At 38.8% G+C, this 19,318-nt stretch overlaps 1 protein-coding gene across 1 annotated transcript in view; it reads left to right on the forward strand.

Moving 5' to 3' along the window:
• Nucleotides 1-19,318, forward strand: part of LOC118675010 (cytochrome P450 4X1) — a 47,529-nt gene that overhangs the window by 16,498 nt on the left and 11,713 nt on the right. Inside the window, exons 5-6 of the mRNA XM_036347131.1 lie at nt 1,633-1,760; nt 1,854-2,008. Coding sequence (XP_036203024.1) covers nt 1,633-1,760; nt 1,854-2,008 — 283 coding nt within the window. The remainder of the gene's footprint in view (nt 1-1,632; nt 1,761-1,853; nt 2,009-19,318) is intronic.

The raw sequence follows: 19,318 nt of genomic DNA on the forward strand, positions 1-19,318 counted from the left end.
ATGCCTATTTCTTTCTGCACGAGAGAACCACTGATTGGCTGGGTTCTCAGCCAAGCTCAGAGAAGCAGATTTTCCCTCCAGTCTGCTGGGACTGTGGTGAAAGTAAGTAAGTACCAGTCGAGGCAGAGAACTTGAGGTGCAGGTTAGAGTGAGAGGGGGCATGCTCTTCAGATTCTGGTGCTATGCAGCTTGGCTCACAATTTCATATCAGCCAGTGGTGGCCTTTGATTTTATCACCATTTCAGTCAACCATTTCTGTCTCCCTCACTTCTCAGTCCCACATTTCCCTGAGATTCCTCTCACCGCTCTTCCTTCTGCTGAATTGTGCCAAAGTGCCTCCAGCATTGAGCCTCCCCTGGGTTCTCCTTTCTTCTAAACTCACTTCTTTTTTTTCTTTTTTTTTTTATTATTAGTTAAGGTATTACAAATGTGTCCTCATCCCCCCCATTAACCCCCAACCTCCCCCCCACACACACTCATGCTACCATCCCCCTGTTGTCCATGTCCATTGGTATGGCTTATATACATGTATACAAGTCCTTCGGTTGATCTCTTCCCCTTACCCCCGCCCTCCCCTACTTTCCTTCTGGGGATTGATAGCCTGATTGCTGTTTCTCAGTCTTTGAGTCTGTCCCTTTTCATCAGTCTATGTTGTTCTCTATAATCCACAAATGAGTGAGATCATGTGGTATTTATCTTTCTCTGACTGGCTTATTTCACTTAGCATAATGCTCTCCAGTTCCATCCATGCTGTTGCAAAAGGCAAGAGTTCCTTTTTTTTTACCGCAGCATAGTATTCCATTGTGTATATGTACCACAGTTTTCTAATCCACTCATCTGCTGATGGGCACTTAGGCTGTTTCCAAATCTTAGCTATGGTGAATTGTGCTGCTATGAACATAGGGGTGCATATATCCTTTCTGATTGGCGTTTCTGGTTTCTTGGGATATATTCCTAGTAGTGGGATCACTGGGTCAAATGGGAGTTCCATTTTTAGTCTTCTGAGTTCTGTACTCGGTAAAACTTACATCATTCAGGGTGATAGCAATTGACTAAACAGTTGACACTTAGGTAAAAACTTTAAAAACATCTCTTTGCCTTTTTTTGTGTGGCCTCCAAATCCTTAGCACCTAGCTATAGGTATTGTCACTCAATAAATGTCAGTTGCTCCGAACTTAAACATTTAGACTTATTAGTATTTTTACTTTTAATGTTCCAAGTTTATTCTAAGTACAATTATGGTGGATGGAAGTAGTAATGGGGTGAGGGAGCCTAACAGTTTGGGGACTGAAGGTAGAGGAAGCCCTGGGCAGACTCCTTGTAATTATGGGTCTAGTATCAGGGATTATCTGTTTCAATAGGATCTTATCTGTTTAAAGGCAGAGTTATGGTAATAACTGAAAGGCCAACGATACTTAATTCAGCCATTTACTGGGCATCTGGTTGGCTCCATGCTCTTTCTCACCCAGCTGGGTGCATTTTCCCCCCTTCCTGATGCTAAGTAAACGTTTAGCTTGTTTGCTTGTATGAATTTTGGCTCCTGCTAGGTTAGGGTTGTCTCCCTTACATCGTAAGGGCAGGGTCACACAAAGGCACTTGGATGGTGATGTTGATCTTGACTTCCTGTTTCAGGATAAATGGGAGAAGATTTGTGGCACTCAGGAATCAGTTCTGGAGGTTTTTGAGGACATCAGCTTGATGAGCCTGGACACGCTCATGAAATGCACTTTCAGCCAGGAGACCAACTGCCAGATAAACATGTTAGTGACAGGAGGGCAAAAAAACCAACAACCCACATTTGTTTGTCATTATCAGAGTCACCTATTGACATGCTATCTCCACTTTCCCCCTAGCACCCAGGACCATTATACTAACGGGATAAATGAAGGCAGTGAAATCATCTATCACCGCACTTTCAATTTCTTATATCACTATGATATAATTTTCAAATTCAGCCCTAGGAAGCGCCAATTGCAGAAGATAATCAACAATTTGCATCAGTACACAGGTATGTCTTGGGTTTGGGTTGCCTGAGTGCATACATTGTCATAACTGTATTATGTCTGTGTAGAGGAATAAGCCAATGATACATAATTCAGCCATTTACTGGGTATCTGGTTGTGAAAAGAGAAAGAATTCTTGTTGTTAATGGAGCTTTTAAATGCAAGTCCTTTAAAGAAGTTTGCCACATTCATAGTAGTGTCTTATGAGAGAGAAGTTTTCAATGTATTCTATAATTTTTATTATGCACAATTTTTATTAATACAAATGTAACAAGTGGGCACTTAATATTTCAAAGCATAAATAGCATTTGGCTATTTGCACCATGCTTGCAGTAATAATAACAAATGAAAAATATTCATGCAACACAGGAATGAATAGGGAAACAGAATAAACAGGGACATACAATCAAAGAAGGGGGAGATGGTGAGTTATCCAATTGGTATGAAGGTTTAGTGTTGGAAGACAAATAAGTTCCAGAGAGCTGCTCTACAACATTGTGCCTGCAGTTAACAATACTGCAGTGTACGCTTTTTTTTTTCTTTCTTTCTTTCTTTTTTCTGAGCCAAACCGGCTAGGTCTATACCAGTTGATTTTATTTATTTATTGTTTTACAGAAATCCTTTAATTTTCTTTATTTCACACATTAAAAAATGAAACACACTATACAAATGGTTTTCAGAGCAGATTACACGCGGGTCCATTCAGATTCCTCTCAAAGTGCGGCTGACACTCAGTGCTGCCGAGACAGAGGCAGCTGTTAGCACGTAGCCGATGTATTGATCTAGATGCAGTAGCATGCAGCCCTCAGCATGACGGTTCATTCTCCTCTGTTCTTTTTTTTTTTTAATTAAATCTTTATTGTTCAGATTATTACATTTGTTCCTCTTTTTTCCCCCATAACTCCCCTCCTCCCAGTTTCCGCCCCACCCTCCGCCCTCACTCCCCACCCACTGTCCTCATCCATAGATGCACGATTTTTGTCCAGTCTCCTCCCGCAAAGAATAGTCAGTCCATTCCTTTTCTGTGTCCCTGATTCTATTATGATCACCAGATTATTTATTCACTCGATTCTTAGATTCACTTGTTGATAGATGCATGTTTGTTGTTCATAGTTTGTATCTTTACCTTTTTCTTCTTCTTTCTCTTCTTAAAGGATACCTTTCAGCATTTCATATAATACTGGTTTGGTGGTGATGAACTCCTTTAGCTTTTCCTTATCTGTGAAGCTCTTTATCTGACCTTCAATTCTGAATGATAGCTTTGCTGGATAAAGTAATCTTGGTTGTCGGTTCTTGGTATTCATCACTTTGAATATTTCTTGCCATTCCCTTCTGGCCTGCAAAGTTTCGGTTGAGAAATCAGCTGACAGTCGTATGGGTATTCCCTTGTAGGTAACTGAGTTTCTTTCTCTTGCTGCTTTTAAGATTCTCTCTTTGTCTTTTGCTCTTGACATTTTAATTATGATGTGTCTTGGTGTTTTCCTCTTTATATTCCTTTGTTTGGGGTTCTCTGCGCTTCCTGGACCTGTAAGTCTATTTCTTTCACCAGGAGGGGGAAGTTTTCTGTCATTATTTCTTCAAATAGGTTTTCAATATCTTGCTCTCTCTCATCTTCTGGCACCCCTATAATTCTGATGTTGGTATGCTTGAAACTGTCCCAGAGGCTCCTTACACTATCTTCGTATTTTCGGATTCTTTTTTCATTTTGCTTTTCTGGTTGGGTGTTTTTTGCTTCTTCGCATTTCAAATCTTTGCCTTGATTCTTGCGCTCCTCTGGTCTGCTGTTGGGAGTCTGTATTCGTTATTTCAGTCTGTGTATGCTTAATTTCTAGTTGGTTCTTTATCATAACATTGAGGGTCTCATTAGTTTTCTTGAGGATCTCACTACATTTATTGGCGGCTTCTAGACAGTTCTTAAGAGACCTTAAAAGTGTGGTTCTGAACTCAATATCCTCCATTGACAGTTTTGTCCTGTTTCTTTGTCTCCGCATTTTTTATGCTTTCTTGGTGCACCCCCTAGTGGTCTTTGTGCGCAGTCTTGTTGTAGTTAAGCCTTGATTGTTGTCGGCAATACCGGGGGTGATTCGACCTCCAGGCTAACTGGCTATGAGAGTCCGCTGTGTCTGCAGTGAGAGGGCTTCTCCAGTGTACGCTTAAAATGCATTAAGTGGGTTAATCTCTAATAAGCATTATTACCAGAATAAAAAAAATAAAATAAGTTTTAAAAGCTTGTTTCAAAATTATATAGTTTTAATAAAACATAAACAAAGAAGTTGAAATAGATTAAACTTTCTAAACAATTCAATATTACTTTTAATGAACATAACAATAGAAAATATTTATCAAACAGTTAATTAATCCTCCTTTAGCTCTACCAATTACTAGCAGTGTGACTTTGGGCAAGTTACTGCTTTGTATCAGTTTCACCTATAAAATGGAGATAAAAAAGGATGTAACTCATAGGTTTGTGGTGATGATGAAATATGTTTATATTTGTAAAGCACTTTGAACATTTCCTGGAATTGAATCAACATTAAATATCCTAATATATAAAGAGCCAGGGTCCATCACAACTGAAACATTGGATGAATGACCAAACACCAGGTTAGGGTCCCGGGCGGCGTGGCAGAAGTCAGTCCTGGGTCCTGGTGGCCTGTGGTGGGAGTTGGTCCTGGGTCCCAGCTGGCACAGCAGAAGTCGGTCCTGGGTCCCGGTGGCATGGCAAGAGTCGGTCCTGGGTCCCAGCGGCCGATGTGGGAGTCGGTGCTGGGTCCTGGCTGCCCACAGTGTGGAAGCAGGAAGAGCTGTGGGCCCCATACCATGGCATGGCGGCAGGAAGGAGCTGTGGGAACAGAGCCATGCTGCCATTGGACTGGCCTCTTGGTCCCTCCCCCCGCCCGCAGGCTCTGGGGAGCCAGAGCCATGCTGTGATCAGACTGGCCTCTTGGCCCCTCCCTATGGGGTCCTAAATTGTGAGAGCATGCAGACTGGATTGAGAGACCCCCCCCCCAACACAGAGGGCACGAATTTTCATGCACCAGGCCTCTAGTCCAGTGATGGCGAACCTATGACATGCATGTCCGAGGTGACACGTGAACTCATTTTTTTTGGTTGATTTTTCTTTGTTAAATGGCATTTAAATGTATAACATAAATATCAAAAATATAAGTCTTTGTTTTACTATGGTTGCAAATATCAAAACATTTCTATATGTGACACGTCACCAGAGTTAAGTTAGGGTTTTTCAAAATGCTGACACGCTGAGCTCAAAAGGTCGCCATCACTGCTCTAGTCTATGTTTATAAAAGCCTAAGCGGCTGAATGACTGGTCAACCAGTTGCTATGATGCACACTGACTACCAGGGGGCAGACATTCAATGCAGGAACCCACCCGATCAGCCCCAGGGGGGCCGGCCAGCCAACATCCCGCGGTCCCTTCCCCAGCCGGTCACCCCCCACATCAGCACCAGTCCCCGGCCAGGCCAAGGGACCCCACCTGTGCATGAATTAATGTACCGGACCTCTAGTAATATATATTTTCCCTAGGAAATTTGCAAGATACACCTAAACATGCACACTCACACACATATAAACACATGAACATAGATATTGTTAGAAGGACACTCAGATAAGCAGATTAGAAACAATTTAAGACACAAATAGGCATTATGCATAGCAGTTCTCAAACCTGTTCCCATGATGGCCCACACAGAAAATGTTAATATTTATATGCCTCATTGGAATAAATAAGAGTGGATTTTGTGGCATTAACATAGGACTTGGTGAAAAAATGTTTACATTTTCTTGATATTAAATAATTATGATTAAAAAATGCAAAGTATTAGGGAAAAAATTAAATGTTAAATTTTAAATTTCTTTCAATTACAACTGACATTCAATGTTATATTAGTTTCAAATATGCAGCATAATGGTTATACACTTATATAACTTTCAAAGTAAGCCCCCCAGTAACTCTAGTACACCATACATACTATTACAGTAGTATTGACTAGAGGCCTGGTGCATGAAATTTGTACACTCATCGGGGGGTGGTCCTTCAGCCCAGCCTGCACCCTCTTACAGTCCAGGAGCCCTTGAGGGATGTCTGACTGATGGCTAGGCCACTCCCTGACATCCTTACTGCTACCGCAGAAGCAGAAGAGGCTCCTGCCACCACCGCTGCGCTCGTCAGCCATGAGCCCAGCTTCTGGCTGAGTGGCACTCCCCCTGTGGGTGCACACTGATCACCAGGGAACTGCTCCTGTACTGAGCGTTTGCCTTCTGGTGATCAGTGCACGTCATAGTGACCGGTCATTCTGCTGTTTGGTCAATTTGCATATTAGCATTTTATTATATAGGAAATCCCCTATGCTGTAGTTTACATCCCCTTGACTATTTTGTAACTTTCAATTTGTAATTCTTAATCCCTTCACCTTTTTCATCCAGCTTCCCTCCCCCTCCCATTTGGCAACCATCAAAATGTTCTCTGTATCAGATCGCCTGGAGAGAGGTGGGATCTGGGTCTGGGCTGGGGGGAGAAACGCATGCAGCTGGGACTAGAATCCCAGAGGGAGACTCTACTGCACCAAATCTGTGGCCCTTGGGGTCAGTGTAGCCCTCAAATGTGGAAGGGGGTCCACAGGGCTGCTGGAAGTGGGGGACGCTAGATCTAAGCTCACAGCCATGGGAGACTGTGCCCAGAAAGGCAGCCTGAAGTTCAATATTGGCTGTGCAGTGCCGGGGGGAGAAAGATGCGAGGCAGCACAGTTGCTTTGTCCTTTTTACTTCCTTGCTTTTGTTTGCTAAACCCAGTACATGGATCTTCCAATTAAAAACACTCACCAACACTTCAGAGGAAGGTGGTTTTTGTGGAAATTGGGGAGAAGAATAGGGAGAAATGAGCAGGAAACCAGCTCTGGGACAGTCCATCCCTCCAATCCAGTCTTAAGTGCAGCAGGGAAAGGAAAGGCCTAAACACCCCCAGGGAGCCCTAGGGGACTGGGTTGAGGGGCCATTTGGTCCCAGAAACTAATACAGAAACACCGCCACCCAGGAGCTGTGTCAGAATAGATGCTTGTGCAAATACAACTGAAGGCAGGCAGAGAAACAAAGTGAGCAGAGTGAGTCCACCTGCTTGAAATCAAGGCTGTGGCTTATGACACAGAGGAGCGGTGGATCTCTGGGAACTTCAACACTGTACTGACTTACTAACAGGAAACAGATATGCCAGGCAGAACAGTAGAGAAGGTCTTAAAACCATGGGTCATTGAAGCTCCTCTGAAGCGAATGAACTTCACTACTTCACTTTTTTATTTTTTATCTTTTACTTAAGAAACTAACATTTTTTCACTTTATTTTACATTTTTATTATTATATTGTTATTTTTAATTATTATTACTATTATGTCGCCATTTTCTAAAGTTTTATTTTATTTTTTCTTTATTTTATTTTAATTTTATTGGATTAGTGTTCTACATTCTATTTTTATTTTTATTTTAGCATTATTTTACTCTATCTCGATTTTTCCTTTATGCCAACACTTTTTTCCTCACTTTTCCCTTTTTCATCCTGTTTCTCTTACCTTGTTCCTGCTTTAGTTTTTCTCTACCATTTCTTTTTACTCCCTGTTAAAAATTGACCTTACTCATATATCTGATTTCCTATCCCCTACTCCAAGTCCATGCACACTTCTCTTTTCTCTTTCTTCACTAGTCAAATTTTTTTTCTTTTTTCTTTCTTCCTGTCTTGTTGTTGTTTGTTTGTTGGATTGTTTATTAGTTTGGGTTTTTTTCTGTTTTTTTATGCTTTTTTTTTTCTCCCCTTGCTTGTTCTCTTCTTCTACTAATAACTTAATTAGTTTCAATGACCAACTCAGGACTATCTACTCTCTATTATCCTTTTCCAAAAATAGATGAATACATAGATAGATAGACTAAAGAAAGGGGAAAAAATTATACACATATATACAAATTTTCATATATATATATTTCAATTTTTTTGTATTTTGCTTTTTACTTTTCTTCTTATACACTCACTCTCTTTCTCCCTCCTCTATACTGAATTGTGGCTATTTCCCCATTCATTCAATTACTTGACCTTTCATGCTGAAAATAAGTTCTGCCTCTTCAGATTCTGCTTCCCTCCTTCTTTTTTGGGTATTTGTTGTTTGCATTTTTTGGATTAGTTGTCGGGTTTTTTGAGTTTTCTCCCCATATACATATACTTCTTCCCCTTCTTTTTTCTTCTCTTTCTTTTCTCTCTTAGCTTTTTCTCTTTCTCAATATCATTTTTGCACTCTTTTCTCTCCCCTAATTCTCTTTTCTCTGGTGGTCACCTTTATTTGAGGTTATTGGTATCATGAATACATTCGTGTTTGGTGCCCTCTGTCTTGTGTCTTGTCATGTTGTATTTTGTGCCTTTAAGTCATCGCAGTAGAGAGTGAACTTCATAACCAGACACCCTGAGAGTAGGGAAAATGGAGAGACAAAGAAACACCCTCCATACAAAAGAAAAGGAGGAATCACCAGAAAAGGAAGTAAACAAAATGGAAGCAAGCAATATTTCAGAGAAAGAATTCAGAACAATGGTCATAAGGACACTGAAAAGATTGGAAGACAAATTTAACAACATGCGTAAGAAACCAAGAGGAAATGAAGTACCAAAAAGAAATGAAGAATGACATCGCTGCAATAAAGAATACAATAGAAAACATCAATAGCAGATTAGAAGAAGTGGAAGACTGCATCAGTGATCCAGAAGACAAGGTAGGAAAAAATACCCAAGCAGAGCAGCAACTGGAAAGAAAAAAAAAAAACACTTAATAAAACAGGAGGAGAGCCTAAGGGAGCTTTGAGACAACACAAAATGAAACAACATTTGCATAATAGGGGTGACAGAAGGAGAGGAAACTGAACAAGGAATAGAAAACCTGTTTGAAGAAATAATGACAGAAAACTTCCCTAATGTTGGGAAGAAAACACTCACACAAGTCCAAGAAGCTCACAGAGTCCCAAACAAGGTGAACCCAAAAAGACTGACACCAAGACACATTATAATTAAATTGGCAAACACCAACGACAAAGTAAGAATCTTAAAGGCTGACAGAGAGAGGCAGAAAGTGATCTACAAGGGATTCCCCCATCAGACTAGTGACTGATTTCTCAACAGAAACACATGAGGCCAGAAGGGAATGGAATGAAATATACAAAGTCATGCACAGCAAGGGTCTGAATCCAAGAATACTATAACCAGCAAGGCTATCAATCAAAATTGAAGGTGAAATCAGGAGCTTCACAGACAAAAAAGGACTAAGGGAGTTTATTACCAGCAAACCAGCAATGCAAGAAATGCTAAAGGGACTGCTATAAAAAGAAGGAATAGGAAGGGAAGAAGAAACACAGGCATAAATAATAAAAATGGCGACAAACAAGTACCTATCGATAATAACTTTAAATGTAAATGGATTAAATGCCCCAATCAAAAGACATAGATTAGCTGAATGGATGAGAAAACATGACCCATATATCTGCTGTGTACCAGAGACCCACCTCAGAACAAAGCACTCACACAAACTGATAGTGAAGGGATGGAAAAAGAAATTTTCAAGCGAATGGAAATGAAAAAAAAAGCTGGGGTAGCAATACTTATATCTGACAAATTAGACCTCAAAGTAAATGCCATAACCAGAGATAAGAAATGCCACTTCATAATACTAAAGGGAACAATTTAACAAGAAGACATAACTATGATAAACATATATGCACTCAATACAGGAGCACCCAAATGCGTAAGAAAACTTCTGGAAGACATCAAGGGAGAGGTCAACAGCTATACAGTCATAGTAAGGGACTTTAATACCCTACTAACACCACTGGATAAATCCTCTAAACAAAAAATCAGCAAAGAAACATCTATCCTAAATGACTCACTAGATCAGATGGAATTAATTGACATCTATAGAACATTTCACCCCAAAGCCACAGAATATACATTCTTCTCAAATGCACACAGGTCATTTTCAAAGATAGACCACATATTGGGACACAGGAAAAGTCTCTTCAAATTCAAGAAGATAGAAATCATATCAAGCATCTTCTCAGATCATAATGGCATGAAATTAGAAATCAACTATATTAAAAACAATGAAAAAAATCAAACACTTGGAGGCTAATTAGCATACTATTAAACAACACTTGGGTTACCAAAGAGATCAAAGAAGAAATAAAAAGCATCCTGGTAACAAACGACAATGAAAATACAACAATCCAAAATCTATGGGACACAGTGAAAGCAGTCTTGAGAAGGAAGTTCATAGCTCCACAGGCCTACCTCAAAAAACAAGAAAAATAAAAGATAATAAATTATTTAACCCTACAAATCAAAGAGTTAGAAAGAGAGCAATAAGAAAAGCCCACCTATGCAAAAAGAGGGAAATAATAAAGATCAGAGTGGAAATAAATGACATAGAGACAAAAAAAAAAAGTATAAAAGATCAACAAAACCAAGAGCTAGTTCTTTGAAAAGGATAACCAAGATTAATGAACCTCTAGCCAGGCTCGTCAAAAGGCAAATAGAGAGGACCCAAATAAACAAAATCAGAAATGAAAGAGGTGAAGTAACAACCAATCCCACAGAAATACAAACGATTATGAAAAAATACTATGAACAACTCTATTCCAACAAAATGGACAACGTAGAAAAATGGACATATTCTTAGAAAAATACAAGTTCCCAAAACTCAATCAGGAAGAATAAAAAAATTTGAATAGGCTGATAACTACTGAAGAAATTGAAGCAGTGATCAAAAATCTTCCAGCAAACAAAAGTTCTGGTCTGGACAGCTTTACAGGAGAGTTCTACCAAGCATTCAAAGAAGAACTATCCTCCTCAGACTATTCCAAAAAATTTAGGAGGAAGGCACACTCCCAAGCTCTTTCTATGAAGCCAGCATTAACCTAATTCTGAAAACAGACAAAGACAGCGCAAAAAAAGAGTACAGGCCAATATCCTTGATGAACATAGATGCTAAAATCCTCAACAAAATTCTAGCAAATCGAGTCCAGCATTACATTAGGAAGGTCATACACCATGAAAAAGTGGAATTTATTCCAGGGATGCAAGGATGGTATACAATATCTGCAAATCAATAAGTGTGATACATCACATAAACAAATTGAGAGACAAAAATCACATAATCATATCAATCGATGCAGAAAAAGCATTTGACAAAATCCAACACCCTTTCTTGATTAAAAACTTCAGCAAAGTGGGAATAGAGGGATCATACCTCAACATAATGAAAGCCTTTTATGACAAACCTACAGTCAACATCATACTCAATGGGAAAAAAAACTAAATCCATTTCCCCTAAGAACAGAAATAAGACAAGGATGCCCACTTTCAACACTCCTGTTCTATATAGTATTGGAAATGCTAGCCATAGCGATCAGACAAGAAGAAGAAATAAAAGGCATCCAAAGGGAAAAGAAGTAAAACTGTCCTTATTCATAGATGACATGATCTATACATAGAAAACCCCAAAGACTCCATCAAAAAACTACTAGACCTAATAAATGAATTCAGCAATGTAGCAGTATATAAAATTAACACCCAGAAATCTATGGCCTTTTTATACACCAATAATGAGCTCACAGAAAGAGAAACTTAAAAAGAAAATCCCATTTACCATTGCAATAAAAAAATTAAAATACCTAGGAATAAACTTAACTAAGGAGGTAAAAGACCTGTACTCAGAAAACTACAGGACATTGAAAAAGACATAGAGGAGGACATAAACAGATGGAAGAACATACCATGTTCATGGATTGGTAGAATCAACATCATTAAAATGTCCATGCAACCCAAAGCAATATACAGAGTCAATGCAATTCCCATTAAAATACCAATGGCATATTTCAAAGATCTAGAACAAACTCTCCAAAAATTCATTTGGAATAAAAAAAAGACCCTGAATAGCCACAGCAATCCTGAGAAAGAAGAACAAAGATGGAGGGATCACATTACCAGATATCAAGCTATATTACCAAGCCACAGTTCTCAAAACTGCCTGGTACAGGCACAAGAACAGACATATAGACCAATGGAACAGATCAAAGAACCCATAAATTGACCTAAGCCATTATGCTCAATTAATATTTTACAAAGGAGGCAAGTGCATACAATGGAGTCAAGAAAGTCTCTTCAATAAATGGTGTTGGGAAATTTGGTCAGATACAGGCAAAAAAAAAATGAAACTTATCACCAACTTATACCATACACAAAACAAACTCAAAATGGCTAAAGGACTTAAATATAAGATGAGAAATCATAAAAATCCTACAAGACTCCATAGGCAGCAAAATATCAGACATATGTCATAACAATATCTTTACTAACACAGCTTTTAGGACAATGGAGACTAAGGAGAAAATAAACCAATGGGACTATATCAAAATAAAAAACTTCTACACAGCAAAAGAAACCATCAACAAAACAAGAAAGCCCACTGCATGGAAGAACATATTTACCAATGCTATTTCAGATAAGGGTTTAGTCTCCAAAATTTGCAGAGAACTCATACAACTTAACAAAAGGAAGATAAACGATCCAATCAAAAAATGGGCAAAGGACCTAAGTAGACACTTTTTGAAAGAGGACATACAGAAGACCAAGAGACATATGAAAACATGCTCAAAATCACAAATCATCCAAGAGATGCAAATCAAAACAACAATGAGGTACAACCTCACACCTGTCAGAATGGCTACCATCAACAAATCAACAAATGACAAGTGCTGGAGAGGATGTGGAGAAAAAGGAACCCTCATGCACTGCTGCTGGTGGAAATGCAAACTGGTGCATCCATTGTGGAAGACATTATGGAGTTTCCTCAAAAAGTTAAAAATGGAACTCCCATTTGGCCCACTAATCCCACTTCTAGGAATATATCCCAAGAAACCGAAAACACTACTTAGGAGGGATATATGTACCCCTATGTTCATAGCAGCACAATTTACAATAGTTAAGATTTGTAAACAGCCTAAGTGTCCATCAGCAGATGAGTGGATTAAATAACGAGAAAGGGAGAGGGGAGAGAGAGAGAGAGATGCATCAATGATGAGAGAGAATCATTGATCAGCTGCCTCCTGCACACCTCACACTAGGGACTGAGCCCAAAACCTGGGCATGTGCCCCAACTGGGAGTCGAACTGTGACTTCTTGGTTCATAGGTCAATGCTGAGCTATGCCAGTTGGGGTCTCTTTTGTTTCTTTTGCCTAACGAGAATAATCAGAAAAAAATATTACTAAGAACAATGTCAGAGAGTTTACTGCCTATGTTTTCTCCGAGGCAGTAAGATAAGTATAACCTGGTAGTATAACTTGATATTAGGTAATGTGATACCTCCAATTTTGTCCTTTTGCAAAATTGCTGTGACTATTTGGGGTCTTTTGTGATTCAATATAAATTTTTGGATTATTTATTCTGGTTTTGCAAAAAAAAAAATGCTACTGGTATTTTAATAGGGATTGCATTGAATCTACAGATTGCTTTGGGTAGTATGTACACTTTAACAATGCTAATTCTTCCATGAGAACAATGTATACTTGCATTTATTTGTATATTCTTAATTTCTTTTTTCAACATTTTTAATTTTCTGATTACAGGTATTTTACCTCCTTGGTTAAACTTATCCCTAGGTATTTTATTTATTTTTTTCTAATGCAGTTTTAAATGGGATTGTTTGCTTCAATTCTCTGATAGTTCATTGTTGACATATAAAAATGCAACCAATTTTTGTACATTAATTTTTGTCTTATTGCTTTACTGAATTAATTTATCAGTTCTAATATTATTTTTGTGGACTCTTTTGGATTTTTTTATGTATGGTATCATGTCATCTGCAAATAATGACAGTTTTATTTTTTCCTCTCCAATTTGGATGCCTTTTATTTCTTTTTCTTATCTGATTGCTGTAGCTAGGCCTTCCAATACTATGTTGAATAGAAGTGATGAAAGTGGACATACTTGTCTTGTTCTTTATTTTAAGGAAACACTTTTAGCTTTTCACTGTTGAGTATGATATTGGCTGTGGGTTTGTCATATATAGCCTTTATTATGCTAATATATGTTTCCTCTATTCCCACTTTGCTGAGAATTATTATAAATGGATGTTGGATTTTATCAAATGCTTCTTCTGCATCTATTAATATGATCATATGATTTTTATCCTTCATTTTGTTTATGTAGTTTATCACATTACAACCAATCAATTGATTTGTGGATACTGAATTGACCTTGCATCCCAGGAATAAATCCCACTTGATCATGGTGTATGATCTATTTAATGTACTGCTGATTTCGGTTTGCTAATATTTTGTTAATTTTTATATTTATGGTCATGAGGGATATTGGTCTATAATTTCCTCTTTTGTAAAGTATTTGTCTGGTTTTGGAATCAGGGTAATGTTGGCTTTATAAAAGGAGCTTGGGAGTCTTCCCTCCTCCTCTTCAATTTTTTGAAATACTTTGAGAAGGATAGGTGTTAGTTCTTCTTTGAATATTTGGTAAAATTCACCCATGAAACCATTTGGTCCAGTATTTATGTTGGTTGGGAGATTTTTGATTACTGCTTTGATTTCATTAGTTGTAATCAGTCTGGTAAGAGTTTCTTTTTGCTTCAGTCTTGGAAGATTGTGTTTCTGGGAAGTTATCCATTTCTTCCAGGTTGTCCAATTTGTTGGCATATAATTGTTCATAGTATTTTCTTATAACCTTTTATATTTTTACGGTGTCAATTGTCATCTTTCATTTCTGATTTTATTTATTTGGGTTCTCTCTCCTTTTTATTGGTAAGACTGCTTATATATTTATAAATTTTGTTTGTTTTTTCAAGGAGTCAGCTCTTGGTTTCATTTATCTTTTATATTGTTTCTTGGACTCTATTTCATTATTCCCAATCTGCCCTTTATAATTTTTTCCTTCTACTTACTTTGGGGTTTGTTGTTCTTTTCCTAGTTCCTTTGATAGATTGTTTATTTGAGATTTTTCTTGTTTCTTGAGGAAAGTCTATATTGCTATGAATTTCCTTCTTAGAACTGCATTGGCTGTGTCCCATAGATTTGGGGTCATAATGTTTTCGTTATCATTTGTCTCAGGTATCTTTTGAGTTCTTCCTTGATCTCATTATTAACCTGTTCATTGTTTAGTAGCATGTTATTTAGCCTCCATGTGTTTGTGTGTTTTTTAGTTTTCTTCTTATAATTGATTTCTAGTTGCATACCACTGTGATCTAGTTGCATAGAGAAAATGTTCAATATGATTTCAACCTTCTTAAATGCATTGGGACTTGTTTTGTAGCCTAACATGTGGTCTATCCTAGAAAATATTCCATGTACATTCTGCTGCTTTGGTATAAAATGTTCTGAAAATATTAAGTTAAATCCATCTGGTATAATGTACCATTTACAGCCACTGTTTTTCTGTTTGGGTGATCTATCAATTGATTTCAATGGGGTGTTAAAGTCTCCTACTATAACTGGTCTGTCCCTTTATATCTGTCATTATTACCTTTCTATCTAGTTGATCCTGCATTGGGTGCATAAATGTTTACAAGGGTTATATACTCTTGTTTGATCCTTTATTATTATGAAATGTCCTTCTTTATCTCTTAGTATAGCCTTTGTTTTAAAGTCTATTTTGTCTGGCCCAGCTGGAGTGGCTCAGCTGGTTGAGTGTTGTCTTATGCACCAAAAGGTTTCTGGTTTGATTCCAAGTCTGGGCACACACCTGGGCTGTGGGTTCAATCCCTGGTTAGGACATGTATGGAAGTCAACCGATCAATGTTTCTCTCTCACATCAATGTTTATCTATTTATCTATCTATCTATCTATCTATCTATCTATCTATTTATCTATCTATCTATCTATCTTCCTTCCTGTTTCTAAGCATATCCTCTGGTGAGTATTTTAAAAAAGAAATCTATTTTGTTTGATATACGTATTGCTAACTCAGCTTTTTTAGTTGTTTTCATTTGCATGAAATATCTTTTTCCATCCTTTACTTTCAGACTGTATATATCTTTCAATCTGAAGTGCATCTTTTGTAGGCAGCATATATATGGATCTTGTTGCTTATCCATTCAACTACCCTATGTCTTTCGATTGGAGCATTCAATCCATTTACATTTAAAGTAGCGATTGATAGGTACATATTTATTGCCCTGTTAGTCTTTATAACTATGTTCCTCTTTTTTCTTCTTCTTAAAGAAGACCCTTTAATATTTCTTATAATACTGATTTGGTGGCAATGAACTCCTTTAGCTTTTTTTTTTCTCTGAGAAGCTCTTTATTTCACCTTTAATTGTATAGCCTTACTGAATAGAGTAGTGTTGGTTTTAGGTATTTGCTTTTCATTACTTTGAATATTTCATGCCAATTCCTTATGGCCTGAAGTGTTTCTGTTGAAATATCAGCTGACAGTCTATGGGAGCTCCTTTGTATGGAACTATCTTTCTCTTGCCGCTCTTAAGATTCTCTTTGTCTCTAGCCTTTGTCATTTTAATTGTAATGTGTATTGGTGTGTACCTCTTTGAGTTCATCTTAATTGGCACCCCTTGTGCTTCCTGGACAGGTGGTCTTTTTCCTTTACCAAGTTAGGGGAGTTTTTACCTATTATTTCTTCAAATAAGTTCTTGATTCTTTGCTCTCTCTCTTCTCCTCCTGGTACCCCTATGAGTTACCTTGGAGTTTCCTCATTTTTATAATTCTTTTTTGTTTTATAATTTTATTTTTTAAAGATAGAGCTATCTATCTATCTATCTATCTATCTATCTATCTATCTATCTATCTATGTATCTATCTATCATCTATCTACTCTCTTGAAGATGTTTTTTTCCACCACCATTTATCCCCCCCTATTCCCTCCTCCACTTCCACCCACCTTCCCTACCCCCAGCAATCCTATCCCCAGCAATCACCACACTGTTGTCTGTGTCTATGAAGGAATTTCTCTCTCTCTCTCTCTCTCTCTCTCTCTCTCTCTCTCTCTCTCTCTCTTTTTCTCTCTCTATCTCTCTCTATCTCTTCCCCACTTTCCTCACTCAATCCTCCCTCACCCCCAACAGCTGTCAGCCTGTTCTCTATAAGTCTTTCTCTTTTTTGTTTGTTAGTTTTTTTGTTCATTAGATTCCACATATGACTGAAATCATATGGTATTTATTTTTCTCTGACTGGCATATTTCACTTAGCATAATGTTCTCCAGGTCCATCCATGCTGATTCAAAGGGTAAGATTTCCTTTTTTTTAATTTTTATTTTATGGCCTACTGGTATTCCATTGTGTAAATGTACCACAGCTTTTTTATTCACTCATCTACTGGCCACACTTTGTTGCTCTACTTAGATATTATCTTGTCCTCTGAATCTCTGAGTTGTTTTTCTTTTTTACTTCATTTTTATTGTTGACACTATTATCCTCTGCTTCATCTAACCTGCTGTTGATTCCTTCTAGTATATTCTTCATTTAAGATATAGTATTCTTCATTTCTGACTAGTTATTTTTTATGGTTTCACTGTCCTTTTTAATGCTTACTATCTCTTTAAGTTCTCACTAAGATCCTCCATTGTTCTTCCTAAATTCCTTGAGAATCCTTATAACCTTTGTTTTGAACGTAATTGTCTCCATTTCACTTAGTTGTTTTTCTGGGGGTTTCTTTTGTTCTTTCATTTGGGGTACATTTGTTTGTTTCCCCATTTTGTCTGCCTGTATGTGTTTGTCTCTATGTATTAGGTAGATCTGCTAGGTCTCCCTATCTTGTAATTGTGATCTTTTGTAGTAGGTGTCTGTGGGGCTCAGTGTTGCACTCTCCTTATCACCTGTGCTAGGTGCTCCAAGAATGTCTCTTGTATGGGTGATGTGAGCCCTTCTGTTGTAGTTGAGTATTTGGTGCTGTTGGCCCATTCATGTCCCTCCCAATTGTTAACTACAACATGTGGATGTGGGACAAGCTCGTTTTGCATCTCCACCCCTCTCAGCAGTCTCAACATGGCTTCTTCTTTATATGCTTGATTATAGGAGTTCTAGTCAGCTAGTGTTCAGGTGGTTCTCAAAGGTGGTTTTTCTATAACTAACTAGAGGCCCAGTGCATGAAATTTGTGCATGGGGGGGTGGGGTTCCCTCAGCCCAGCCTGCCCCTCAGTCTGGGAGCCCTCAGTGGATGTACTACTGACGGCCACAGTCTGACAGCAGAGGCTTGGAGCAGGTGTCCTGTGTGTGTGTGTGCGTGTGTGTGTGTGTGTGTTTCTGCTTGGGGCCTGCCCCCAGCTGCATTGGAGGCTCAGAGCAGGCACTGTGTGTGTGTGTGTCTGCTGGGGGCCTGCCCCCAGCCACACTGTGGAGCTTGGAGCAGGCGCCCCTCTGTGTTGATCTCTCAGGCTCCTGGCCTCCACTGCATGTTTTTCTCTCCCTTGAGCTGTTGCCATGGTGGGGTGCTGCCTGCAGGCTGTGCTTTCCTGCTCATGGATCACTGGATCACTACAGAGACTGCAGGCCCACCTGGGGGCTGCCTGGCCTCCACACTTGCCTCGTCTGAGATTGCCATGGTGATCCCAGGAGCAGGCCCACCTGGGGGCGAGCCACCCTCCGCACTTGCCTAGTCTGAGATCGCCATGGGGTCCCAGCTGGCAACGGGGCTTAGGCGGCACAAGGGAGTCCCAGCTGGGGGCAGGGCTTAGGCTCATGGGTCTTAGGCGGCACACGGGGGTCCCAGCTGGTGCGGGGCTTAGGTGACGCCATCGCACCGCCTAAGCCCGGCTGCCCAGGGCCGCACACAGAGCCGGATGGCGTCTTTGATGGCGGTTAATTTGCATATGGTGCTGATTAGTCAAAGGGAAGTGTAGTGAAGGTACGGTCAATTACCCTTTTGTCTTTTATTAGATAAGATTGCTATTTTGAGGTAATAATAGAAGCAGGCAGGCACAACATTTACTTATTCTGCCATCTTGACTCAAAGCCTCAGTCTTTGGAGCTTTAATCAAAAATTGTCATTTGAGCCCTAACTGGTTTGGCTCAGTGGATAGAGCGTTGGCCTGTGGACCGAAGGGTCCCAGGTTCGATTCAGGTCAAGGCCATATACCTTGGTTGTGGACACATCCCTAGTAGGGGGTTTGCAGGAGGCAGCTGATCAATGTTTCTCTCTCATTGATGTTTCTAACTCTCTATTCCTCTCCCTTCCTCTCTGTAAAAAAATCAATAAAATATATATTTTTTAAATTGTCATTTGATAGGAAAATAAATATCTGCAAAATTAAATCTGTTTA

Source organism: Myotis myotis, unplaced genomic scaffold (genome assembly GCF_014108235.1).
Source record: "Myotis myotis isolate mMyoMyo1 unplaced genomic scaffold, mMyoMyo1.p scaffold_m19_p_2, whole genome shotgun sequence".
NCBI lineage: Eukaryota > Metazoa > Chordata > Mammalia > Chiroptera > Vespertilionidae > Myotis > Myotis myotis.